General features: G+C 52.8%; 2 protein-coding genes across 4 annotated transcripts in view; one reads left to right on the top strand and one right to left on the bottom strand.

The window, feature by feature from the left end:
• The window catches only part of TUB (TUB bipartite transcription factor), a 71,347-nt gene extending 54,030 nt beyond the window's left edge, over positions 1 to 17,317 (top strand). Inside the window, 11 exon segments of the mRNA XM_068988351.1 lie at positions 1,388 to 1,439; positions 1,894 to 2,050; positions 5,008 to 5,151; positions 6,340 to 6,507; positions 7,724 to 7,845; positions 8,279 to 8,476; positions 8,751 to 8,863; positions 9,707 to 9,824; positions 12,020 to 12,118; positions 12,334 to 12,505; positions 12,960 to 17,317. Of these exon segments, the coding sequence (XP_068844452.1) occupies positions 1,388 to 1,439; positions 1,894 to 2,050; positions 5,008 to 5,151; positions 6,340 to 6,507; positions 7,724 to 7,845; positions 8,279 to 8,476; positions 8,751 to 8,863; positions 9,707 to 9,824; positions 12,020 to 12,118; positions 12,334 to 12,505; positions 12,960 to 13,093 (1,477 nt within the window). The 3' untranslated portion in view covers positions 13,094 to 17,317.
• A 4,964-nt stretch (positions 17,318 to 22,281) lies between these two features.
• Positions 22,282 to 25,230, bottom strand: part of RIC3 (RIC3 acetylcholine receptor chaperone) — a 52,506-nt gene continuing 49,557 nt past the window's right edge. For all 3 annotated transcript variants that reach the window (XM_068989150.1, XM_068989151.1, XM_068989153.1), the window contains one exon: positions 22,282 to 22,718. In XM_068989150.1, the coding sequence (XP_068845251.1) occupies positions 22,282 to 22,718 (437 nt within the window). The remainder of the gene's footprint in view (positions 22,719 to 25,230) is intronic.

The raw sequence follows: 25,230 nt of genomic DNA, 5'->3' as shown, positions 1-25,230 counted from the left end.
AGTCTTCACAGGTCTTGGCCAGGGAGGTTTGAAGCCAGAGGGCTGGGTGGTGGGCTGTCTGCAATCTGTGGACTCCCTGCCACCCCCTGGCCAGCCCCTGCAGTACAAGCAGTTTGCTGAGCTGAAAGGACATTTCAGGTCAATGATTGTTCCAGTTGCAAAGGGCTGCTGCTGTCAGGAGGAGGTGGATCACCTCACCTTGTCTTCAGGGTGATGTGACCTCCTTACATGCGACCGTGCTTGGCTGCACTCAGGACACCCACCTCTGACACGGTGTCTGCATGCATGTATATCCAGGTATGTGCTTACACATGTGGACATGCTTACACACATTCGGACATCTCCCAGTGTGCGCACACATGAGATACTCCTACAGTGTCACACACAAACCCAGCACACTTGGATATACCTATACAGGCACCCACACAAGGTCTGGTTCAGTGGCAGGCTCTGGAATAAGGCGGCCAGGGCAGTCTGGGTGTTCCCAGAGCTCATATCCTCAGGCTCCAGCCCCACCCCCATGCAGCTGGCCTGACCTTGGCTCTATAGGCTTGGCTCTAGGTCTCATACATGTGTTAGACTGGAAAGACGGCTTAAGTGGTTGGTGCTCCCTCCTCAGGCTCTGCCTTACTTGGAGGCAGGGCCAGTCTGTGTGAGATGAGGCTGCCCGTCCCACGACCTTAGTAAAGGACTCAAGGATTTGATGCCGCCCACACCGCGTAGGTGGCCAAGGAAGGACCCGGCGGCTGGTTGCTGGGCTGTGCATCGAAGTGCTGTGTCCGCCCTGCACACATCTGCACCCAGCCCTCGCCGTGCCCCGAGGGACTGGCTGGGGTTTCAGTTTCATTCTCCAGAACTAGGGGTCCTCTTTAAGTGGGGCAGGGAGGCGGACAGTGTCAGCGCTCCACTTTACCACCTGGAGAGCCAGGAGTTGCTCTTGAATGGATGGCGAGGGTCTGCCCCAGAAGACCCAGCCTCCACCAGAAGGATGGAAAGATGGAAGGGTGGAGCCAGAGAGGCAGGCTCTTGGGTCTGAAGCCTCGCCTGGGGCCCAGCTTGTGACTGATGCCCCTGGATCTCAATCAGGCCGGGCCCTAATGGGCCCAACGGAAAAGTTTCCTCCTCAGTTTACCGGGTCGGGGTAGACTGGGAAGTCCTTGGGCAGCAGGGATCCCATTAGGAGGTAAGTCCCTGAAGTGGCAGAAAGACGGCTTATGTCTTTACGTCTCTAGCCAGTTTCCAGAATATAGCTTCACCTTTCTGGCCTGTCCCATGCCCAGCAGCCGTGATGGGAGGGGCTTAAAAAACACAGACGTGCTGGGAGAGGGCTCTGGGTGGTCCTGGCTCCTCATGGGCCGGCCCTGAGTACCCCTCTCTCCCCCTGCAGTGTCTTAGATGATGAGGGCAGCAACCTGCGGCAGCAGAAGCTTGACCGGCAGGTGAGTGAGGCTGGAGCCGGGTGGGAGGGCGGCCAGCACGCACCATCCAGGCCGGAGTGTGGGCGGTGGGTGGGGAGCCATCCTCCTTCCTGGGTGATCCTGTGTGGTGGAAAGAGGGGGCCTTCCCAGGAGAGAAGTGGTGACCTCTCTCCTTCACCACTTGGCATTAGCACCACCCTGGCATCTAGGGCTCCTGCCAGGAGGCAGCTCGGGTCACTGTGCCATGACCCTGCCAGGGCAGCTACCTGGAATGATACTTGCCTGCTTCCCTTGGATACCAAGTCCTGGGGCGCAAGGACACAAGGCTAGAGTGGGGCGTGGACCCCACTGTGACCTGTGGAACCATATGGAGACAGCAGGGGCCCCCCAGTCCTCATCTGGGCGCCTTCCCTTGGGGAGGTGGTCGGCTTTCTCAGGGCCCGCCAACCCCTGTGCGTGTCCGCTGCCTCTGTAGCGGGCCCTGCTGGAGCAGAAGCAGAAGAAGAAGCGCCAGGAGCCCCTGATGGTGCAGGCCAATGCCGACGGGCGACCCCGGAGCCGGCGGGCCCGGCAGTCGGAAGAGCAGGCCCCCCTGGTGGAGTCCTACCTCAGCGGCAGCACCGGCTACCAAGGTACACCCCACCCTGGGACTGCTTGTGGGGGCCCTCAGGGACTTCCTGCTGACCTGGACAGCTGAGGGGCCCATCTTGTTGGGGGTGCCCAGTGGGCAGAGGGGTGGGACAGGCGGAGGGAGGCTGGGATCTGGAGCCTTGGGCTCCCATGCCAGGTGTGGGGCCAGAAGGTACAGCTTTGTGGGCTTGGGATTTCAAAAGCCTGGGTTTCTGATCTGAAACATTTCCCTGAAAGCAGGAGGCAGCTCCCAGGAGCAGAACAGTCTGCTTCCTGCCAGCTTCCTGTCTCTCGAGAGGACTCCATCTCACATGCTGCCCACCCATGCCTGTTGTCACAGATAGACAGACACTTGTCGCCTCTCCTCCCTGGGTTCCCCAAACCCTCAGTGTGCCCAGCCTCTGGCCGGTGGGTCCCTGCATGGAGCTGTGGTGACCAACAGCCTCCAGTTCCCAGCTGTGTACACATTGGTTCTCAGCGGAGTCCCCTGGGAAGGGAATTCTGTGCGGTTCATCCTGGGGGCAGGGATGCCTCGATTTCACCCCAGTGTTCAGGACCCTCCTTTCTGCTGAGAACCCCAGGCTGGGCAGAGGGTGGGTCTCTCTCAGCCTGAAAGGAGGACTCAGGCTAGTCCCCACTGCCCCCTGCTGGTGGCCAGTGATCACGGCAGCTCCTCCATTGACAAGTGACTCTAAGAAGGTTGCAGGCCCCTGGCTTTGCAGTTAGAAGACTCCCCTCCTTCCGGGCTTCCTCGGGCTGTGCGGCCTCCAGCCACTTCAGACGACTGGTAGTTGCCTCGCCTTGGGGCTCCTTCACAGTAATGCCCCCGTGTGCACTTCAGTTCAGCACGTGGGCCACAGCTGATGTGTCTGCTCCACCTGAGAAGCCCTTTAGAGAAGGGGATGGTCTGTGGGAGGCGGCCCCAGCTGCTCCACTCGGCACGGCCCCCGGCCCCAGCCTTACCTGGCAGCTTCCCCTCGCTCCTCGTCCGTGGGTGCTGTCCCAAAGGTGGCCACAGTGTCTTGCAGAGAAGGCCTCCCGCCATTCTGGGTTTGGTGGAGTTCAGCCTGCATCCACTGGAGCCCGGCATCACTGCCCCAGTTCTGCCAAGCCTGGCACCTGGCCGTCTGAGTCTGCCCGTGGCAGGGGAGCCTGCTCCAGGGACTTCAGGCCCTGCCAGTTTGTGCCAGAGCCAACATCTTGAGGCTTTGAGAGAGAGTCTGGCAGGTCACATCTGTGCAGTCACTTTGGCAGGTATTTCTTGAGCACCGACTGTGTTCTGGGCTGGGCCAGGCCTGCAGAAAGACCACAGCGCCTCTGAGAGCGCACGGCCAAAGTCAGAGAGTTTCTGCTCGTGTGGGTCACCTGCCCACTTGTCACTGTGAGCGAGTTGCCTAGCCTCTCCAGGTCTGTTTCCTTCCCTATAAAGTGAGGCAAGTTCTGTCTCAGGGCTTTGAAGGTTGGAGCAGCTGTGGTGTGTTCCCAGGTCCAGTCAGCTGAATGCTGTCCCCTGCCCAGACTCTAGACCAGGTGGGGTGAGGCCAGCTTCTCAGGCCCAGGCTTCCCCAGCTCTAGGAGGCTGCTCATCAGACTGGCCATTGTGGGATTCGGGTTTCCAGGAGCCCCACCCGCTGCAGCCTCCGCTGCCTCTGCTCTGCCCTCTGCTGGCTGTTGGTGTAAAATACATAGGGATCATTCCCAGGGAAAGATGTGAAGTGTTAGTTGCTCAGTCGTGTCTGACTCTTTGTGACCTCAGACTGTAGACCGCCAGGCTTCTCTGTCCATGGGATTCTCCAAGCAAGAATACTGGAGTGGGTAGCCATTCCCTTCTACAAGGGACCTTCCCAACCCAAGGATTGAACCCAGGTCTCCTGCATTGCATGCCGAGTCTTTACCATCTGAGCAACTAGGGAACTCCAGAAGATGAGATAATTCAGAACCAGCGTTTTATCCCAGCGGAGAGTTTTTGACCTACTGGCTGTGTTCATTCATTTTGTATATTTACCCATTTCTTAAATATTTATTGAGAGCTTGTTTGTGTCAGGCTCTGGGTTAGAGGCTGAGGGTCCAGGGTGAGCACGAACCGATGCAGTCTCTGTTCTCTCATGGACCTTAAGATCTAGGAGGGGAGAGAGGATGAAACAGACTGTCATAGGTGTGGGTTGAGGAAGGAAGCCAAGCTCGGCAAGTGGATGGCAGAGTCGTGGCCAGAGCAGGGTTTCCCTGAGGAGGTGATGTCTGAGCTGGAACTCTCAGGCTGATGGGAGTTAGTGGGAGCAGGGGCTGTGTGGTGACGGCAGTCCAGGTGGTGAGACAGCGAGAGCAGATCCGTGGCAGGCAGGAGGGAGTCTGGGGTGTGTCTGGGACCTGGGATGCCCAGCAGGTGACGAAGGCAGGCTAAGGGGAAGGCCGGGCTGGCGGGAGGACATTGGTCATCATCTTAAGAGCGGTGAGCAGTGAGAAACCACTCAAGGGCCTTGACAGATTGGGCTTCTGATGCCTGGAGAGGGTGGAGATACCCAGTGGTGGCCCTTCTGAGACCTTCCACTTGGCAGGCAGCTCTTGGGATCCACTTACTCTCCTGCTTCGAGGGCTTGTCCCAGGAGAACAGTGCAGTCCCTGCGGTGCTCGCCCTCACTGTGGTCTCTTCTGGACACTACAGCCTTTTCTGTCTTTACCCACCATCATCGGAGACCCCCCTTCTTGCAGACACACTCCCTCCGCCTCCCCAACTGCTCTGCTTCTGGGGTGGTCATGGTGCAGACCAGGGTGTTGACTTCAGCACCCTGTTGGGTTGGGGGGTGCCACCTCCTTCCAGCTTGGCCTGCCCTGCACACCTTTGCGTGGAGGAATGATGGTACAGAGACCCTGGTGGGGGAGCTGGGTAGTGTTGCGGTGGAGCTCTGGTCTCACCTTGTATGCATTTCTCTCTCTCTCTCTCCGGCTCTCTCCTGAGCAGTTCAAGAGGCCGACTCAGTTGCCAGTGTGCCCCTGGGAGCTGCCCATCCCACAGCACCAGCCTCAGCCAAGAGAACCAAGGCAGCCGCCGCAGCAGGGGGCCAGGGTGGGGCCTCTAGGAAGGAGAAGAAGGGGAAGCACAAAGGTTGGCTTGCCTTCACTGCCTCCTCTTTGGGAGGCCCGGCCCCCACCGTGGGGCTGGCAGGAGGCTTGTCCTCCAGACTTGGGGTGAGGGGCTGGGTGAGAGTCCTTGGGGAGAGCCCCGAATGGCACTCAGTGTCCCCCAGCTGGCTCACAGGCCTCCTCCTGCTCATGTGGGACCGGGCTGGCCCGTGGGCATGGGCAGGACTCTCCTGCTGCCCGAGGATGTGAAGTCCAGCTCAGCTGTGGCCCCGGAAGCCCCTCCCCCCCCGCCCGAGCACCTCCTCCCTGATCAGGACACTCCTCTGGGAGCCTCAGTGTCTCCCGGGCAGCCTGTCTCCCCCTTGGGCAGTGCTTGGTCGTCCTGTGGGCTTGCTCACTTCTCCAGTCCCGTTTCCAGCCTCTTGGCCCACAGACCAGTCTGTTCCCTCTGCCCCTCCCTCTCCAGAAAAGATCCCTGGAGATCAAGGCCAGTTACAGTGGCCCTGCCCTGAGTCCCACCTCTGCTGGCCACTGTACTCCTCAACCTTGGGCCTGGGAGTGGCTTCCAGGCCTCCGTGTCATGGTCGGACAGTGGTGTGTCGGGTCCGAGGGCCTGTGGAGTGACCGCGGCATTTAAGGGCTTGTTTCTGGTCCCAAAGCTGTGGCAACTTGGACAGGAAGGTTGATGGGGGAGGTGGGAGCCCCTCCATTTGGGAAGGCGAGTGTATGCCGACCTGTCTTTTTCCAGGGGCCCTGTGTGTTTCACTGATGTGTGTGAGTCTGTGTGCACGTGTGAGGGAGAGAGAAGGCTGGCACTGACAGTGCAGAGCTGGCCGTGTCCGAGCTGAGTGGTGGCCTTGCTGTGTCGGACCCAGCCTCATTCTCCCTCCTGTCCTGCTCCCCGTGTAGCTGGAGCCGGCTGCCGGCTGCCGGCTGCCGGCTGTCTAGGGACACGAGGCATTTCAGTCCCCCCCTTCGGCCGCAGATGTGGGGGAACAGCAGAATAAATGGAGCCCGTGCCCCTTCCTAGCTCACCCACCGTTAAGAGGCTGACAGCAGTCATTCATTTTTTAAAAAATCGGTTTTGCAAATAAAGTTTTCAGAGGTGTCCCTGTTCTTCCCTCACCCTCTTCCTGGACACCTGGGGATCCAGGCTGCCCCGCCCCCTCCGCACCCCTGGATGGGACTCAGAAGTGTCCATGGCCTGCAGGCTCCGGCGGGCCAGCAGCACCGGCTGAAGACAAGTCTGAGGCCCGAGGCCCTGTGCAGATCCTGACTGTGGGCCAGTCGGACCAGGCCCAGGACACGGGGGAGACAGCCGCAGGTGGCGGCGCACGGCCCGGCGGGCAGGACATCCATGGCACGATGCAGAGGAAGGGTGAGCCCCGTGGGGGTCCAGAGACACCCCCAAAGCTCAGCCCCAGGTTCTCAGATGCACCTTTCTCAGGGAGCATGGCCTTCCTGTGTCTGTTTCAGCCCCTCCCAGGCCCTGGTGGGGGGCACACTTGGAGACCAGTGAGCAACTTGGGCAGGGACCCCTGAGAAGGCTGCGTTGAGGGAGAGAAGTGGCTCAAGGAACCAGCCAGCCCACAGCCCAGCCCTGGGTCCCCATCCCCTGCCCGCAGGGAGGCCCAGGTGTGGGGACAGATTTCCTTTCCCTTTTGTCCCTCTGAGAAAGTTCTTTTCTTACAAAATGTCCCCACTCTGTTGAGCTAGAGGGAGCAGGGCCAGGAGGCTGAGAGGCAAGGCAGACCCTCCCAGGAGGCCTGCTGCCCAGAGAGTGAGCTCTGTCCCAGGGAGGTGGTGGAGGGAGAGCCCGCAGTGCACACGCTCTGAGACATCGCATGAGGGACAGCTTCCTGGAGGAAGGGCTGCTGAGCTGGGGTGAAGATGTGAAGGCATGGAGACAGGGCAGGTTTTGGAGAGGACAGGCTGGCTGCCTTGGTAGCTCAGTTGGTAAAGCATCCACCTGCAGTGCTGGAGACCCTGGTTCGATTCCTGGGTCAGAAAGATTCCCCTGGAGAAGGGAATGGCCATTCACTCCAGTATTCTTACCTGGAGAATCCCCATGGACAGAGGAGCCATGGGGTCACAGAGAGTCGGACATGACTGAGCGACTTTCACTTTCTTTGGAGAGGATTGGTGGGCCCCGAGCATCAGGCTGAGTGAGGAGTTGGGACTTTCTCAAGATTTTATAGGTTTTGCCAGCCAAGGCCTCCAGTAGACTTGAGGCCAGAGATGCAGGCTCCCAGGCAAGGCCAGCTCAGTTCAGGCCTTGCTACCCAGGAGACAGGGCATCCTGGCTGCCAGATAGGGAGGGTCTGACAGCTGAGGCTGGGAGGGGGGCTGCACCCGGGGACAGTGACCAGCCCCAGCTCACATGCACTGGAGAGAGAGTGTCCTAGTGTGCATCTGAATGTGTGCGTGGGAGTGCGTGGATGTACGTGTGTAGTGCCACTCTGCGTGTGTGTCCGTGTGTGTTGTGTGTATCCGTGTGTGTTGTGTGTATGAGTGACTTGGAGCCAGTGAATGGGTGACTGTCAGGGTGTGCCTGTGTGACCACTCGTCCCCTCCCACTCCTCTGCCCGGCCCAGGCATCTCCAGCAGCATGAGCTTCGAAGAGGAGGAGGAGGAGGAGGACGAGAACAGCTCCAGCTCCTCCCAGCTGAATAGCAACACCCGCCCCAGCTCCGCCACGAGCAGGAAGTCCACCAGGGTGAGTGAGGAGCTCCTGCTCAGCAGGAGGGCAGACAGCAGTGTCGCCCAGGCGGGAGGGGAACGAAGTGAAGTGAGGCAGAGTTGGCTTTCCTGGGCCATGGGCTGGGCCCAGGTGCCTGTCAAGAGCTGCTTCCCCTGGAGCTCTTCTGTCCTCCCAGTCTTCAGTCAAGCCAGAGGGCGGGGGCTCTGGAGTTGGACAGCACGGCTTCTGAGAGCCTGCGTGTTCCCTCCATCCCCACCCTGGGGTACTGAGCTGAAGGAAGGGCTAGGAAGCCAGCTGCTGGCCCAGGGCCAGGATCTCTGTACCCACATCCCAGGGTGCCAGCCCTGTCTCCCACCACCACCATATGGGGGCAGCTTTGGATTCCAGACCACCAGCTTCAGCTTGGGGTCCCTGCCTGGGGCTCAGGCTCCTCCTCTCTCCTTGGAAGGAGGCAGCCTCGGCCCCCAGCCCCACAGCCCCTGAGCCGTCGGTGGATGTTGAGGTCCAGGATCTCGAAGAGTTTGCCCTAAGGCCAGCCCCCCAGGGGATCACCATCAAGTGCCGCATCACACGGGACAAGAAGGGCATGGACCGGGGCATGTACCCCACCTACTTCCTGCACCTGGACCGTGAGGACGGGAAGAAGGTGAGGTTGGCTTGGACATGCAGTTTCATCCTGTGGGCTTGAAGTCCTGGGCTGGAGTGGGACTGGAAGCCTCAGCTCCAGCACTGACTTGCCAGTTCCCCCAAAGAGACAGAAGCCTGTGTGCCCCGTTGGTGCACATGTGTGCAAACGTATATGTTTAAGAGCTGAAGCGAGGGGATTGCTTGTGTGAGTAAGGGTGTGTGAGTGGTCCTGGGATTGCGTGTGGACTGGAGGCGGGGCCTGGAACTTGCATAACTTGGCTCCACTCCCCAAGGTGTTCCTCCTGGCGGGAAGGAAGAGAAAGAAGAGTAAAACTTCCAATTACCTCATCTCCGTGGACCCTACAGACTTGTCTAGAGGAGGGGACAGCTACATCGGGAAACTGCGGTACCAGCACGTCCCCAGGAGGCCAGCGGGGGTGGGGCAGGCTCTGTAGAGGGCAGCTGCTGCCGCTGAAGGAGGTTGAGCATCAGATCCTCTCCCAGGGTCCTCTGTCCATCAGATCAACCGCAAGCTCAGATCTGTGCTAGCTTTGAGCCAGGTTTGGAGATGAGCCTGTCATCCTACCCTAAGCTGCTCCCAGGCAGAGGGGGCGCAGGCCCACTAGGAGGGCAGATCAGACTCGAGGATGTCAGGGATGATGTAGGCCACCCTGGAAGAGCCGCCTTGGCCTCATGGTCAGTGCCGAGGGGCAGGAGTGAGCCCTTGAGGGGAGAGGAAGCAACCTTGGGGTGGGGCGAAGGCTCTGAGCTGGGCCTCAGGTGAGGGAGGGTGTGCTGAGAAGTGTGGCAGATTCAGGAGCATAAATCAAGCTTAGAGCTGGAGGTGGGGCTGGACCGTAACTCCCAGGCTGACGGGACAGAGCGGATCATCTCCACCCTCCGTGGGGTGCTGAGATCCCTCTGCAGTCTTGCCAGGTGCCCCTGTGGTGGCTCACCTTCCATGAGGGGGGCCACCCCAGTTCCTTCAGGGACACCTTCTGTGGAACTCCGATTTCCCTGAACTCAGCTGAGATGCCCTTTGATTAAACTCGGAGCAAGTCGAGGCCTTCTGTCCATGAAGCGCCTTCTGAGATGATTCTGTGAACAGTGTGTCCCCAGGTCCGCTGCTCTCTGCCCACAAATGTCACAAAGGTCCTCTCCAGTCTTCCTTCCCTAGGATAGCCTCTGAGCTACTCCCTGCCAGGGACAGGTCATGCATGACCTTACAATGATTGTGTCTGTCCTTCAGGTCCAACCTCATGGGCACCAAGTTCACCGTGTATGACAATGGAGTCAACCCTCAGAAAGCATCAGCCTCTACTTTGGAAAGTGGAACCTTGCGTCAGGAGCTGGCTGCTGTCTGCTACGTGAGTCCGGGGGCTCTGGGGCTCTGGGCTTCGAGCTAGGCATGACACTCAGGACTTGCTACCTGCCTGTGGCCTATTCCATCTGCTTTTGTGGGCAGACAAGGAGGGCAGTGGAGTGGCCCCTGCCTGGGACAGTACACAGCTGACCACCTGCCTGGCAAGTTCTGGGAACTAGGCCTGCCTCTCTGCAGCCCAGCCCGGATGCCTCCTGGGAAGGAGGAGGCAGGAGGCCTGGGTTCATGTTGGCACAACCCTCGTCTTCCCTCCAGTATTCAGGTCCTAAATGGACTGCAAGGCCCTTTGCATAATCTCACTGAATATTCAACCTAAGAGCTCGAGCCTATCTTCTTTATTATATAGATGAGGAAACTGAAGGTCAGAGGTTGGGCCACTTGCCAGTGTCACACAGCTACCGAACTGGGATACAAACACAAGGAATTTCTCCATCTCATTTCAAAATGAGGATCTGGTACCATTAGCTTGGGACTTCATAGCTGTTTCATATGATCCAATGGTGCCACCTGCTGGTCAGCTCTGGGGAGGCAGTCTGAATCTCTTCAGGTGATACTTAGCCCCAGGTGCCATTTGAGGCACTGAGAGACAGTAGTGAACAAAGATATACCCTTATGGGACTTGAATACTGACTGGGTTGGGGGGAGGTGGGGAAGGTATGGAACAGTTATATAACATTCAGAAAACTAAGATCATGGCATCTGGTCCCATCACTTCATGGCAAATAGATGAGGAAACAATGGAAACAGCGAGAGACTGTATTTTGAGGGCTCCAAAATCACTGCAGATGGTGACTGCAGCCATGAAATTAAGACACTTGCTCCTTGTAAGAAAAGCTATGACCAACCTAGACAGCATATTAAAAAGCAGAGATATTACTTTGCCAGCAAAGGTCCGTCTAGTCAAAGCTATGGTTTTTCCAGTAGTCATATATGGATGTGAGAATTGGACTGTAAAGAAAGCTGAGCGCTGAAGAATTGATGCTTGTGAAGTGTGGTGTTGGAGAAGACTCTTGAGAGTCCTTAGACTGCAAGGAGAACCTAAAGGAAATCAGTCCTGAATGTTCATTGGAAGGACTGATGCTGAAGCTGAAACTCCAGTACTTTGGCCACCTGATGTGAAGAACCAACTCATCTGAAAAGACCCTGATGCTGGGAAAGATTGAAGGTGGAAGGAGAAGGGGATGACAGAGGATGAGATGGTTGGATGGCATCACTGAGCAATAGACATGAGTTTGAGTAGGCTCTGAGAGTTGGTGATGGGCAGGGAGGCCTGGTGTGCTGCAGTCCTTGGGGTCGCAAAGAGTCGGACACGACTGAACGACTGAACTGAAGAAGGATACAGCAGGAAGACGGCTCAGTTCAGTTCAGTCGCTCAGTCATGTCCAACTCTTTGCGACCTCATGAACCGCAGCACACCGGAAGAGGGCTATGAATATTCTTTTAGGAAGGATGGCGGGAGGGCCTCACTGGGGTAGTGTTTGGGTAAAGGCCAGAAGGAAGTGAGCGCCAACTGTGCAGGTGTTGAGGAGATGGTGAGCAAAAACGCTGGCGTGTCAGGGGAGCAGAAGGAGGGCAGCGAATGTAGCAGAGAGTAGGTGGTGAAGAGAGGGGGTGGTGGGGCCATATTTCATGAGGCCTTGCAGCACGAGGTAAGACCGTGCTCTGACTGAGACTCGGTTACTCTGAGTGAACTGAGAAGAACGACCTGACTCACCAGGACTGCTCAGCGCTGTGTGGAAAACAGATGACAAGGAGGTGGGGCAGGGGCTGAGGAAATGAAGAGTCCAGCTAAGGGCTGGTCCTGTGCTCTTGCTGAGAGATGGTGGTGGTTGAAAAGTGGTTGAATTCTGAGTATAACCTGAAGGAAGAGCTGACAGCATTTGCTGATGGGTTAGAAGCGGTATGTGAGGGTGGGGGGAGTTAAGTTAGGACTCCAGGTAGGCGAGCAGATGGAAGAATGGAGATGTCATTCACTGGAGCGAGGAAGATGGTAAGAGCAGCTTGTTTGGGCAGAGTGGAGATAAAGGAGCCAATTCTGGACACAGTAAGTTTACAGATGCCTCCTGTATGTTCGAGTGGTGATTGACTAGCTCATCTCTATCCGCTCCTCCAGTCTGTCCAGCAGGTAGGTAGCATCTTCAGATGGCCAGTATTGAGCGAGCTTCTCTCTCTCTTTCCCAGGAGACAAACGTCTTAGGTTTTAAGGGGCCTCGGAAGATGAGTGTGATTGTCCCAGGCATGACCATGGTTCATGAGAGAGTCTCCATCCGGCCCCGCAACGTGAGTCTCCACCCACCCCACCTGCGTTCCCCCTCCTCCCAGCCTCTGCACGCACTTCTGAGGGCACAGCTCCAGCAGGTGTGCATGTGTAAACAGTATGAGAAGCCCTGGGGGTCGTGGGGAGATCTAAGGACCCCCACCCCAGGGCAGATCACTCTCTGGGGTGGTTATGGGGCTGAGGCCCGGGCCTGGCTCAGCTGAGGCTGCCCTCCCAGGAGCATGAGACGCTGCTAGCACGCTGGCAGAACAAGAACACAGAGAGCATCATCGAGCTGCAAAACAAGACGCCCGTCTGGAACGACGACACGCAGTCCTACGTACTCAACTTCCACGGGCGCGTCACTCAGGCCTCGGTGAAGAACTTCCAGATCATCCACGGCAATGACCGTGAGTGTTTCTGCCCTGACTCATGACTGCGCGACACCGGGGCCCTTAGCTCGGGATTCAGCCCACTCAGCCCTGCCTGTAGAGCTGAGTTTAAGGACTATGGGTTATTGGGTTAGTAGAGGGCTTTGTGACCTTGATGACTGGGAGGCCCTGGAAAAGCCTCCTCTGGAGCCCTGACCCGGGATTCTGTGCGCGCGGCAGAGTCTCAGGCGTGGGGCACCCTTTCAATGGCCTCCTCTCTCCTTCCCCCTCTCCTGCTGTGTGTCTGTGTCTTGTCACCTGTTTGCTCTCTCCTGCCGCTGCTCCCATTCGGTCTGTGCTCTGCCTCCTCTGGGATCTTCTTGGCATCTCTGCTTCTGGCCTTCTCTCTTCCCTCTCATGATGTGGGTGTCCGTCTGTCCTTCCGCATCCCTGTTCTGCCCTCCTCTCTGTCCTCACTTCTGCCTGGCTCCAGCGGACTACATCGTGATGCAGTTTGGCCGCGTAGCAGAGGACGTGTTCACCATGGATTACAACTACCCGTTGTGCGCGCTGCAGGCCTTTGCCATTGCCCTGTCCAGCTTCGACAGCAAGCTGGCCTGCGAGTAGAGGCCGCCCCGTGCCCTCGGGGGCGGCCCAGCCTGGAGTGGCGCTGCCCGCCTGCCTGTGGAGCAGCCCCACCGACCCCTGTACATAGGCCCCCTGCCAGGTGAGCCTTTGGCTCTCGATGGGCCCGGGCTCAGCCATCCAGGAACGGGCTCCTCTGCCTTTGCTGCCAGCAGAGGAGTGGGGGGCATGAGGGGACCAGCGCAGATCCTTTCTGTGCCCCCACTCTCGGGTTAGTGTCCTGCTGCAGTCCTGTTTGCCAAGCGGAGCAGCCCCTTCAGCAGGAGAGGCGTGAAGAGGGGGAGAGGAAGCACAGGCAGGGCTGCTGCGGCCCAGCATCCACTCAGCCCGGGGTCCAATGACCACGGGCCCCAGCAGTACGGGGCTCGGTGAGTGTGAGTGTGTGTGTGTGTGTGTGAGTGTGTGAGAGAGCATGTGAGTGTTGGGGCCCATCAGCTTTACATAGCACAGGCTTGGGTAGCCGAGCCTCGCTCTTACAACTGCAGAAAGTCCTCGAGCGTCAGCTGGCCTCCACCGGGCCTGGGAAATTGGGGTGGAAAGGTGAGGGGCAGGCCCCTGTCAGGGTTGCAGGGCCCGGCTGTGGCTGTGGGAATTGGCTGGCGGCCTGCGGTTGGGGCTCATTTGATTTCTCTAGAATTTCTTTGTGCGCGCAGAGGCAGCAGGAGGCCGGCCCCCAAGGCCAAATGTCTTAGCGGGTGGGGTCTGTAGGATCCATACAGGCTGAGCATACAGGTGGCACGTGGGCCAGGGCTGTCCAGGAGCCCTGTCAGCTGACCCAGGGAACCCCAGGATGCCAGCCCCAGACTACACACAGGTAGGTGCACCTGGGGCTCCTGCCTGTGCTTCAGCTCCCTGCAGTAAAGCCTAGGCTGTGGCCACTGAGGGCGTGTGTGTAGTTGTGAGCTGGGAATGGGAAAGGGTGAGGGGAGTGGGAGACATGTTAGAACCACAAGGGGTCAGAGGTGGCGACCCTTAGAGATCACCTAGAAGATGGACTTGCCTGGGGTCACCTGGCTGGTTAAGGGCAAGAATTTGGATTTTAGCTCATTTCCTTGTTCCCACCCTCCTCCAAAAAAACTGCTGTCTCTGGCCTTCCTGGGGCACAATATGCATGCCCACGCACCTGATTCCAGACTTAGAAATGTCAAGAGGTGGTGAGACCTAGGCCATTTCAGCGGGAAACCGGGCAGTTCCCTGCTGAAAGCTGTCTGATTCTGCACGTCCGTCTGATCAGGACTGGCCTGTGTCTGCCCCACCCCCACCCCCCACCCCGAGGGCAGGCTTCAGCAAGGCTGCGGCCCGGTTTTCTATCCAGCTGTGATAGGTGGTTGTGAGTGGCCCGACCTCTCCCTCTGCCACCCTCCTCCTTGGAAGGCACCATCTACGCTGCAGACTTGGGAACGCTTGCGTACGTGTCATTCACCTTGACAGAGGCTGTGGGCCCAGGTGGAGATCAGAAATCAGTGGGAAGCGAGCGAGAGTCGTTCCTCACTTCAGAGTAGATGGATGTGCTTGGAAAGACTACACGGGAGTTGGGTTTTTTAAAAGTCATACTTCAAACATGTTAGCAAGGCCCTGAGTGAGGTGGTGGAGCTGTTTTGACTTCAGTGGAATTAGGATGTTCTCTTTTCCTGGGAATCTAGGTTTTCACGTATTGAGTGCTTAAAGCGAGGCCTCCTGTCCTAGCAGGGACCTGGCCACACCCAGGGCATCCATCTCTGGTTGTCAACATGGTCTGGTACCTAGACCACTCTGACTTGGGGCCTTCTTGAGGGCACTGGAACTTTCTGTCCTGGAGCAGGTCCACTTCCCAGGGAAATACTGTGGTGATGTTCTCCTTTCTGGCTCTTCCTGTCTTGACTTTGAGAAGAGAGACCCGCTGACATTTGGAATGACAGAAGCTAGATGACCTCTAATGTCTAGTCAAGCTGTTTCTCTGGGTCAGTGATTTTAAGGTAGAAAGGTTGTTCTGGATCTTTGTGAGAGGGAGGATCCTGGTGGCAGAGTGTATTATTCATCAGACGTACAATGGAAAGCGTGTCGCCTGCTTACTCCTCCAGTACACAGAGGATGGGAGTGTGGCCTGAGAGTTCCAGCCTGGGCGTGGCAAAGGGTAGCTCAACAACAAAACCCTCTGTTAGATACTGAGTGACAGGCAAGAGCACTCATCACCTGCTGGAGACCCAGCCTCGCAAGGTCTTTCCTAAGATCCCATTCTGGGTGATGCTGGTTTTCCTTAACCATGGGCCCAGACTCCTAAATCTGCTGGGACCCCTGGAGACCACTTGGGCTCAGTCTCTCCCATGGTAAGAGTCCTTGCCCTTCGTACCCACTGCCCAGATGGTCCTTGGTTGGGCAGGGAACTTAGTGTTGGAAGAAGCATGCCCCAAGGGAGTTGGGTAGCTGGGGCCTTAGGCAGCTCTCTGTAACTGCTCCTGCTGCCAGCTCCTCCTGGGGCCACACGCCATCTCTGCCCCCACACAGTTCTGCAGAGCAGGAAGATTCACATCCCTAACTCTTCTCCAGTCCTGGCTTTTCTTTCCTTCTGGCTCTAAGGTGCTCTGTGTCTGTCTCTTTGTCTCTGTGTGTATTTGGGGCCAAGAGCAATTGGTGAACAATCAATTAAGGTTTCCTATGATGATCATATTTCTGTGGATGAATAGGAAAGGAATGAGGATGTAGCTGTGATCACCTGTGGATTTTGTTCATTTCATGCCCTTTGATCAGAAAGCGTACCTGGGAAAGTACCAACTCCTTCTCCGGAGGTTCTTACTGGGAAGATGCTATCCAAAAAAGTTTAGCTCTTCAGTTTCCACTCTGCATTACCTGGAGAGACTGGTGTGTTGCATGCGTGCTTTGGATGAATTTGAACTTATTCTAGTTGAATGTGCCTTAAAAATCATGACACTAATTCAGAACGAGCATATGAGGTCCAGACCCATGCTGAGGACAGGAGCAGAAGCCAAGGAGTGTTATCATCACAGGCTAGAAGAGAACCTTTGGGGCCCGCCTCCTGCAGTGAGAAGGGACGAAACTGTAGAAGCAGATGTTTTTTTTTCCCCCCTCTGGAAGTAGTGGGGCATTTACCTCTAAATGAATATTCAGAGGTAGTTCTTAAGCCACAGTGATGATTTCAAACTAAAGATGCCTGTGCTTTCCTTACAGCAGGTAGAGGGGTGGGTGGGCTGGCCGTGTCCACGGCTCTGTTAACGCAAGCACAAATTCCATCTCCAAGGTGGGGTCCCCGGCTTTCCCAGCCTTCCCTTCTCTACAGTTCCTTACCCCAGCTGAGATAGCCCTGTCACCTCAGGATGCCAGGGGGCGCTCAGAGCACACGTTTCCAGAGAGCTGAAGGAGGCTGCTTGCTCTGATGCCCAGCACTAAGGGGGGCCTGACTCCCTGGCACTCAGGGCCCAGCGCCGGGACCCTACGCTGCCCTGGGCCCTGGCCTGTAGGACTGGAGCAGCCCCCAGAACAGGCCAAACTGTGGGCTCTTGTTTGAGTTTATTGGTTGTCTGTCCTTCCATGCCTCTAGTTTTGCAGTTTTCTTTCATCTCAGGATATGGGGGGGGAAGTCCAACAGATGTTTTGGGACAGGTTTGGTTTTTGAATTTTCCAGCCACGTTGAGAAGCAAGTTGGTTCCTACAGAAAGCACTACTGCACTTAGTAATCAAGTGATTTTGAGCAAACCATGGGATTTGTCTAGATCTGTTCTCTCACAGAATAAGGAGGTTAGACTGTGACAGCTTGCGGTCGGATTCGGGGTGAATCAAAGTTGGTCCTTGCCCATCACTTTCTGGCTCATCACTGTGCCTTTTTTCTTTCCTGAGAAAGATGTCACACCTCTTTCCTCTTCTGTTCTCTTGTTCCTCCCTGCTTCCCTCTCAAGATCCAGGCAGAGCTGGAGATTAGGCCGAGATCCAGAGTTTCCTAGAGAGTAACAGTGTGATGTAGAAAGGGAAGCCCGACTCTGGCCTCTTTAGTCCTGCATTTGGTGACAAAGGGGACTTAGAACGGTGACACTTCTCTTGTTGAGAGCGTGCATTAGCCAGTTTGCGTAACGCCTAGAATGTGTGTGTCTGTCTGCACAAGATTGTCTTTTCCTATTTTGGAGTGGTCAGACATTTTATTTTTGTTCAAAATTATCGACTTTTAAATAAACTTGCAAAACTGTGCTTTTATTAAGTGATTTTTGGAATAAACTCTTTGGTATTCTGGAGCAAATGTATTTATTTATTGGTATGTGCAATGACAAAGTTGGTATTTTCCCATGTTCACATTATTATGTATGTTGTAGAACTTTAATGTTTGTCTAAGTACAGACCATATATCAACAAATTAAACTTGAACTGTTTCAACACTGCTGTGCACTTTTTTCCCCCTATCAAAGAAAAACCATGTTTCTTACCTAGAAGTTTTTTTCTGTATCATTCATTCCTTCTGCCTTAAGAGCCTCAGGGGAGGGCAGGAGGGTGGTGGTAACAAGGGGATCATAGCTGGTTTGGAAACAGTCACCTGTGGGAGGAAACTGTCTTCCCTCTGGCTGTGCTCCTCAAGTTTAAAGATGGTCAGAACCCCACATGCAGAGGGCTAGGAAGGGCTGGACGGAAGGGTAAGGACAGGAGGTACTAAGCGCCTTCTTTGCAGGCTCAGCCGTGCCAGCCGGAAGAGTGGGCTGCTGCTTCCTAGTAAACACTGTGGGCCTGGCCCAGAGGAACACACACAGGGCTGTGGAGCTGAAAAAAGGCGGGGAAGGCCAAAGTGGTAGAAATAACATGAAGACCCAGCCACTGGGTTCCTCTAGCCATATTCAGAGCAGCCCAACCTGTTTAAACAAAACCTGGACATGCTACACACTTGGGAATTTTCTTTTCAGCCTGTGGCAGATGTGAAGTCAAGAGCAAGGGAGGCTGCAGTTATGCCTGAGAGCTACAGGTCTGGTCCTAGGTGGGGAGGTCAAAACTGAAGTCACCCAGTGACTGCAGGACCTGGGCTCTGGGCCATTCCTGGCAGTCAGGCTAGCCTTGGAGCGTCAAGCCCAGCAGCCCGGCAGCACAGGAACTTGGTGAGTGCTACGCTGTTGATGGCACTGGCCTCAGCACCCAACACAGGCTACCCTGGACAGATCCTATACATAGCCTCTCACTTCATCCCAACAGCTCTGCAAAGGCAAAGTGGAAATAAAGGCGCCCAGTCGTGTCTGACTCTTTGCGACCCCATGGACTGTAGCCTATCAGGCTCCTCCGTCCATGGGATTTTCCAGGCAAGAGTGCTGGAGTGGATTGCCATTTCCTTCTCCAGGGGATCTTCCCGACCCAGGAATCGAACCCAGGTCTCCCGCATTGCGGGCAAACACTTTACCGTCTGAGCCACCAGGGGAGAGCTTCCCAATTCAAAACTGAGGAAACTGGTTCTTAGAGAAGTTAAGGAATAATCTAAGGAAAAGAAATCTGGCCTATTTAATGTGTATAAGAAAATGGGAAAGGAAAAACCTAACATTAGGTACATTTTAGAAAGAGCTGTATGAAAATCATCAAGGCAAAGTCGGTGATACTTTGTTTTTCTGCTTTCTGGGTAGCTGAAGCGTTCGATTTTCCTCTGGAATATAGTCTGGGTTGAGGGAATTTAATGTGGTCATGAGTAGTGTTGGTTTATTACCCCAGGTCAAGAACCTACCTGGACTGTGGCCTCTCTCCGTGGCTTTGCCTCTGGGAAATAGCATATGCAGGACACTACTATGAAAAAAGGAAAGAGGATTTTGTGGTTTAGTGATCAGGTTAAAGATGATCTCTTCCAACAGCTCGGGACAGGGTCCATGGAGAGTCCTGGTTGACAGCTATTATCCTGGTGTAATTATTATTTAAGCTCTGTTTTCCTAAAATGTCCCAGTTTGGACTGTAAGTCGCTGGATGACCCAGGCCATGGAAGGGGCGTGGGGTGCTCACAGGCATCTCTTCCAGAGGCGACATGGCCTCCACTCCTCACTGCAGCTCTCTGTCCCTGGCTCCCGAGCTCCCACAGCAGTAGTCCTGGAGCTCAGGAGGTGCTCTCCTTGTGTGCCTGGTCTGACCAGGAAGGGGCATCTCCAGGCCAGATCACCCACCTGAGTTACTAAGCACGGCCCCACATGATGCAGTTATTTCCTAGGCCAACTATCTGACCCCAGAGGTGTGACTCTGTGCTCTGCGGTGGTGCCCAAGAGTCACTGCAGACCTAGTCCCAGGGGACTGATCAGATTCTCAGCCCAGATCAGTTCTGGAGAAATGAAGACCAGGAGAAAAGAGATGACAAATACCAGGCCCAGGACTTTGGTCATCCTGGACTGTACATATACATATAATCTCATCCCTGAAGAATAACATAATTCTGAAGAATCCAAAAAGGACTGCCTAATCTGAAATGACTGAAAAGTAAATTTTTAAAAATATAAATACATAAGTGTTTTCCTGTAAGCCCACCAAGAACCAGGGCAGCAAAAATCATCATGAAGTCTCAGTACTTGGGGCAGAACTGTTTCTACAAGCCAATTTCCCCCAGAGATGAACATTCCAAATAAAGAGTTGGTTATGTGACACCTTACATACCAGCCTCAAATATTAAAATACCTGAACATCCATTTACTTTCACACCCACTGCTCTATCACCACTTTCTGCCAACTGTATCCTTTCTCTTTGCACATCTGGAGAAGTTCGTAGCATCCCTCAAGATCCACCTCCTCTGTGGAGTTTCTTGGAAGTACTTTAGGAAAAGTGACCTTTTCTTCCTTTGTGCTCATATGGATTTGGGTCTGTATCTCAATTATAGCATAAAATCTTGCACAATAAAGTAGCTACCGCTTGCTGAGTGGTTATCCTATGTGAGATAGGACCAATGTTGTTTTATAGGCACTGATGATTTCACTTAATCTCCGTAACTGTGATTTAATCCTCACACCCTGTAAGACCTGGACTCTGGCTCCCCAGCTTTAGCAATGAGAAAGCCAAAGTTCTTGGGGTTAAGGAGCTGGCCAGATTCTACATGGGACTGTGACCAATATTTCTCTGCCTGCAGAACTCACCATCTTGAGCCCTTTTATAGTTCAGTTTATTTTAAAAAATAAACTGGATAAGGCTCTCATATTCGTTTTTCTTTCAAAGGCAGGGATTGAGCAGTGGTCTGCAAGATGAATAAATGAGAGAATAAGCAGAAGGAAACAAATATCCACCTCTAATAAGGGAATCATATCCTAAGGAAAAAAGAAACTTGAACCAGAGTCCCAGAACTTTCCTCATAATCAGCCCCCCACTGTGAATGGAGAGAAAGAACATGGCAAATAATTTATTGAAACAGGAAACAGCACCTACATTATTTTTTACCTTCAGCATTATATTACATCTAGATTGTTCTCAGTACATTTTAAACTCCTTTCTCTACAAGTGAATCTAACGTTCCAGAGAGACAATATGCTTCCTATGGGCTCAGTCTTCACTGACTTTTGTCTGAAGTCATTAACAAACACTGCACAGCTCCAGCTGACGTATCATCTGAATCTGGTCCTGAGCCTGTGACGGCCGTGTGCGTGCTTATACGTGCTTTAACAGTTATTAAATCATTTTCTCGGCCTCTGGCTCATTCCAGGCATAGTGCAACTCTAAACGCCAGTCCACCTTTCCATGATTTCTCAGTTTTCAAGTCTTCCACATTTTGTGGTCCTCAGGAATATGTCCTCTTGAAACTCTCAGGTCTTACCTGTAAACTGAATTCACTCATCCTTACTATACAGAATACATCTTACCTCAAGGAGACACATGACAGATGGCAGCTCAGAAATTACGCTTTGGGTCTGGTCACAGTCCTCCCTGTCCTAATACCTGCCACTTTGCCCAACTTTCTCAACAGACTCAGATATCCAAATAGGAAACACATGGTCTGTTCCCAGGCACTGCTATATTGGGTCCCTACAATACAGGGACCCAATAGTGTGGGTCGAAGGTCCTTAGACCAAGGACAGCACGTGGTCTGCAAGTTCAATCCTCCTCGTTTCTGTTTTAATTTGTTGTAAGAACAAATTTCCCAGAGGGCACAACATTCAGAAACAGCATCTAAGCAAGGACTGCCTGTCAGTGTGTGGGTTTACTCTCCGTCAGACGCTCCTTGGCCCTGTGAGCATCTCATGGCAAGACTTCCACCCTTTAGCAGCCTTTCCTGAAGCTTCAAACCTTGGCTCCACAGGGTAAGGACTAAAGTCTCTATCTCAAGCTTCCTCTTTCCACGGAAGGTATGAAGGTGGTTCTACTTTTGGCAGTTCTGTTAAGCAGAACAAGAACAAAGGAAGCTAGAGATCCAGGCATTATTAGAGAAAAACCGTTTCCCAGCAAGCCCGACCCTAGAGGAAGAAATGGCCACCCACTCCAGTATTCCTGCCTGGAGAATGCTATGGACAGAGGAGCCTGGCGGGCTACAGTCCATGGGGTCACAGAGAGTCGGACACAACTGAGTGACTAACACTACTACTACTATTACTAGCAAGCCTCTAGGCTCATTCTCAGGCCAGTGAGAGTCTTCTATGCCAGAGAAAGGTGGAGGTTTGAGGCAGCCTCGGGGCTCTGCAAAAGGCCCTCGCTGTAACGGGTTCCTCAGGAGGCCCTCGCTCTAAGGGGCTTCAGCTCAGGCAAGAGTCCCCACTCTGGCCCCACCATCCCCACAAACAAAATATTCTCCTCCTTGAACCCAGCAGACCACTAACCTGCACAAGGCCCACAGAATAAGGCATCTTAAGACTCTGAAATCTTCACTCTTGCAGCCTTAAGTCCTCATCATGTGTAATCTGATGTTCGTCACAGGTAAACCATCTGTTACTTCTAACATGGAGAGTCAGACCTCTGCCCTGAGTGGTCCCATCTGTAATTATGATAGATCAAAAATTACTCAGTGGATCGAATCTCTGATGGAGCAAAGAAGGAAGAGAAAGAGGGAGGCTGTCTTGTGTTCATACTAATTTCTATGATGTTTCATAAGGTGACAGGTGTGCAAGCACCAGGAAGGATACATGATATCCATGGTAGTGGCCTGATTGGCTGTGATACTTAAACACAGAGAATGAAGTATGGGGCACAGGGCCAAGGATGAAATCAGAGAGGAGAGAAAGGTCACCTTGGGACTCCAGTAATGGTCCTAGACTGACTGTTCTCACTCTAAACCCTGGGGATGCCGCTTCCTCAGCATGCCACCTGGATCTGCTCTATCTGCACTGGTGCCTGACCCTTCATCTCTCAAGTCATAGGGCCACACTTCGTTAGTGGTTTCTTCCTGCTCACTGTAACTGTTCGCACCAAATCCAGCATTCTCTGCCAAGACGGCGGGATCCTCTTCTTCAGGAGACCAGCAGGAACATGGTTCTGGCTCTGGGTCACATGAGGTAACAGAATTGTCTTCCTGAGCTCTGGGCTCAGTAGGCACTGCCCAACCCCCACGGTCTGATTCTTCCTCTTCCAGCACTCCCATTCTTTCAGCTATTTCTTCAGCAGAGGGCTCTTCTGAGTCAGGGTAATCCACCAGGATTGTTTCTTGCCTATGCTTGATGCAATCTGAAAGGTCATAAATTGGGTAAGTCTCTTCGGGATAACCTAGAAAAAAAAGTAGCACAAAGTCTTACAAAGAATGTCTCTTCCAAATAAACAGTGTCAGGCTCAAAGAGGCTTCTCAAGGCAGCACCCATCCTATCCCAACAAATCCATTCAAGAAATCTCTAAGATAACTAACAGTTCTCAAGTTCCACTTGAGCAAATTCTTGGCGATCCGGCTGACTGTCCACCAGCTCTATGAAATACAAACCAATTCAGCTGAAAATCCCTTCTCAAGTGCAGGGTGCTTGGGGCAGAGTGTAAGTCTCACACCTCAAGCTTCTGCAGTAGTGATGAAGATTAAACAAACAACATGATCCTCAGTTAAAAAAAAAAAAAAGTGCCAAACACCAGATGGAGAGAGCATAGCTCAAGGCTAATGTTTATAATTTCTATTTGGAACCATTTCCAAAGCTTCCCAGGGGCGGGGTGTGAGGGGGGGAGGAGGAAAGGAATGTTGAGCTCTTTGAAAAATATACCAGAAAGCCTTCTACTAATCAAAACAATTGAAATGGCTTGCAAGTGTCAGAAATAGACAGCACTTTAGCAAGACATGCCCAAGACCCCCAAGGACAAGGACTGCATTTTGAGAAGACAGGATTCCCATTGTTGTCTTCTTCGTCTTCACGACAGGGAACAAAAGAAAACAGCAAACTGGTAAACAAAACGAATCCCAGCAATGATAATGAGAAAAGAGAAAATGTTGCCAAATTAAAGAATGAAATGAAATAAATCTGTGTCAGCCAAGCCGAGCCTAAGCAGCAGATGGGCCGTGCTGGAGCTCATATGCCGGTGCTGGCACCAGCAGCCGTGCTCGGCCAGAGAATTCAAAACCCATTTGCACATTATGATAATTGGCAAATTGAACCCTAACATAAACCTTTTTTTTTTGCCTACAAATTCTGAAGAGTAGGGGTCTTTTTTGGTGCCATGAAGAGTGTGGAGACACATTTTTACAACATTTATGATCGGGGGAAAAAAAAAAAACAGTCAAAATCACACAGGCTTATTGTAGAAAATCAGAAAAACCCAGACAAGTTTTAAAAAAGAAAACAAGTCACCTAGAATCCCATCACTGATAACAATGTGTTGTACTACCTCTGGCCTTTATATCACTGCAAGTGATAACATACATTTTTCTCTTTTTTAACAAAGAGGGATCATACCGTACATAAAATATTGTACCCAGATTCTTTTCCTTCAACATTATATCATGAGTACTTCTTCATATTACTGGGCATTTAAAAGTTGGCTACAAAATATCCCATCATACAGCTACATAACTGACACGATTTACCATGCCCCTCTGTAAGACATTCAGATTCTTTCCAATTTTCCATTATAAGTTTCATATTAGTTAAGATCTCTGAATATAAATCCATGTCCATTTCCCTGTTTTTTTAAGATAGAATTTTAGAAATATGAAAACTAGACCAAACAGGATGGACATTTTAAAAGCCTTTTTTATACTCTGCCAAATTACTTTCCAGAAGAATGGTATAAATTTTTAGTCCTACCAGTGATATTAAAAAGCTCCATCTTCTCACATCCTCACCAGCACTATAGTAGTGTGTCAAGAATCTCGCCAATGCAGTCTTATAGTTCCCAGGTTTAACTATGCTGGGTAAATTGGAGCTTAGCTACCCAAGGTCCTCACAGTCTCTTTGGTCAAAGGCAGAAGCTGGGGAAGTCCACTTCTAGTTAGCTCCTAGCTACTGAATGCTTAAGAATGAAGTCTGTTTTCTGGCATGTTTCTGCCTTCTCCCTAAACCAAGAACAAAGCTTAATGTTGGAATTTCATGACTATCTGCCTTGGTTTATTATGGGGAAGCCTGCTGAAGAAAATTAAACAGTGACTCACATTTTAACTACTTGAGTAGCCCATATCCACCAACATAATGATTACGCAGGAACAAGAAACAAACACTCACTGGTCCTACGAGGAAGTCAGCCGATCAAAACTGGAACCAAACTACGCAAACTATGTAAAGAGCCCCTTAAAAAAGTCAATGCAGGAAACAGAAGTTAAGGTCAATCAGCTTTTAACTGACATTTCCAGTAATATTCAACTGGTTATTGTATGTATAAAACCAGTCAGGCCTCAATATAAAAAAAGGAGCAAACAGAATATAAGAAAGAGCTGCCAGAAACTGAAAATCCTAATAGCAAAAAAAATTAAACCTGAATAAGGAAGAAAAGAGTAGGTTGAAATAGACATGACTGAGAACCAAATTAATATATTATTAGAAGTTCAAGGTGAAGAATTCTCCTTGAGAATTCTTCAAAGAATTCAAAGATAAATATGACAAAGAAATGGAAATTATGAGAAAAAAGATAAGCTGCACAGAAGACCTATCCAAGATCCAATCTTAGATTTACTACAATTCTACAGTGAGAGGGCAGAGTAGATTAAATGGGAGCAATAATCAAAGAATTTATAAGAAAATATTCTTGAGTTGAAAAAAAGTCCCAAGTCTTCAGATGGATAAATGCTAGGTAAAAATACTTTGAAAAA

This window comes from Capricornis sumatraensis, chromosome 16 (assembly GCF_032405125.1).
Source record: "Capricornis sumatraensis isolate serow.1 chromosome 16, serow.2, whole genome shotgun sequence".
Classification (NCBI taxonomy): Eukaryota; Metazoa; Chordata; class Mammalia; order Artiodactyla; family Bovidae; genus Capricornis; species Capricornis sumatraensis.
Note: the sequence above shows the minus strand (reverse complement) of the source record. Positions and strands in the feature narration are given on the sequence as shown.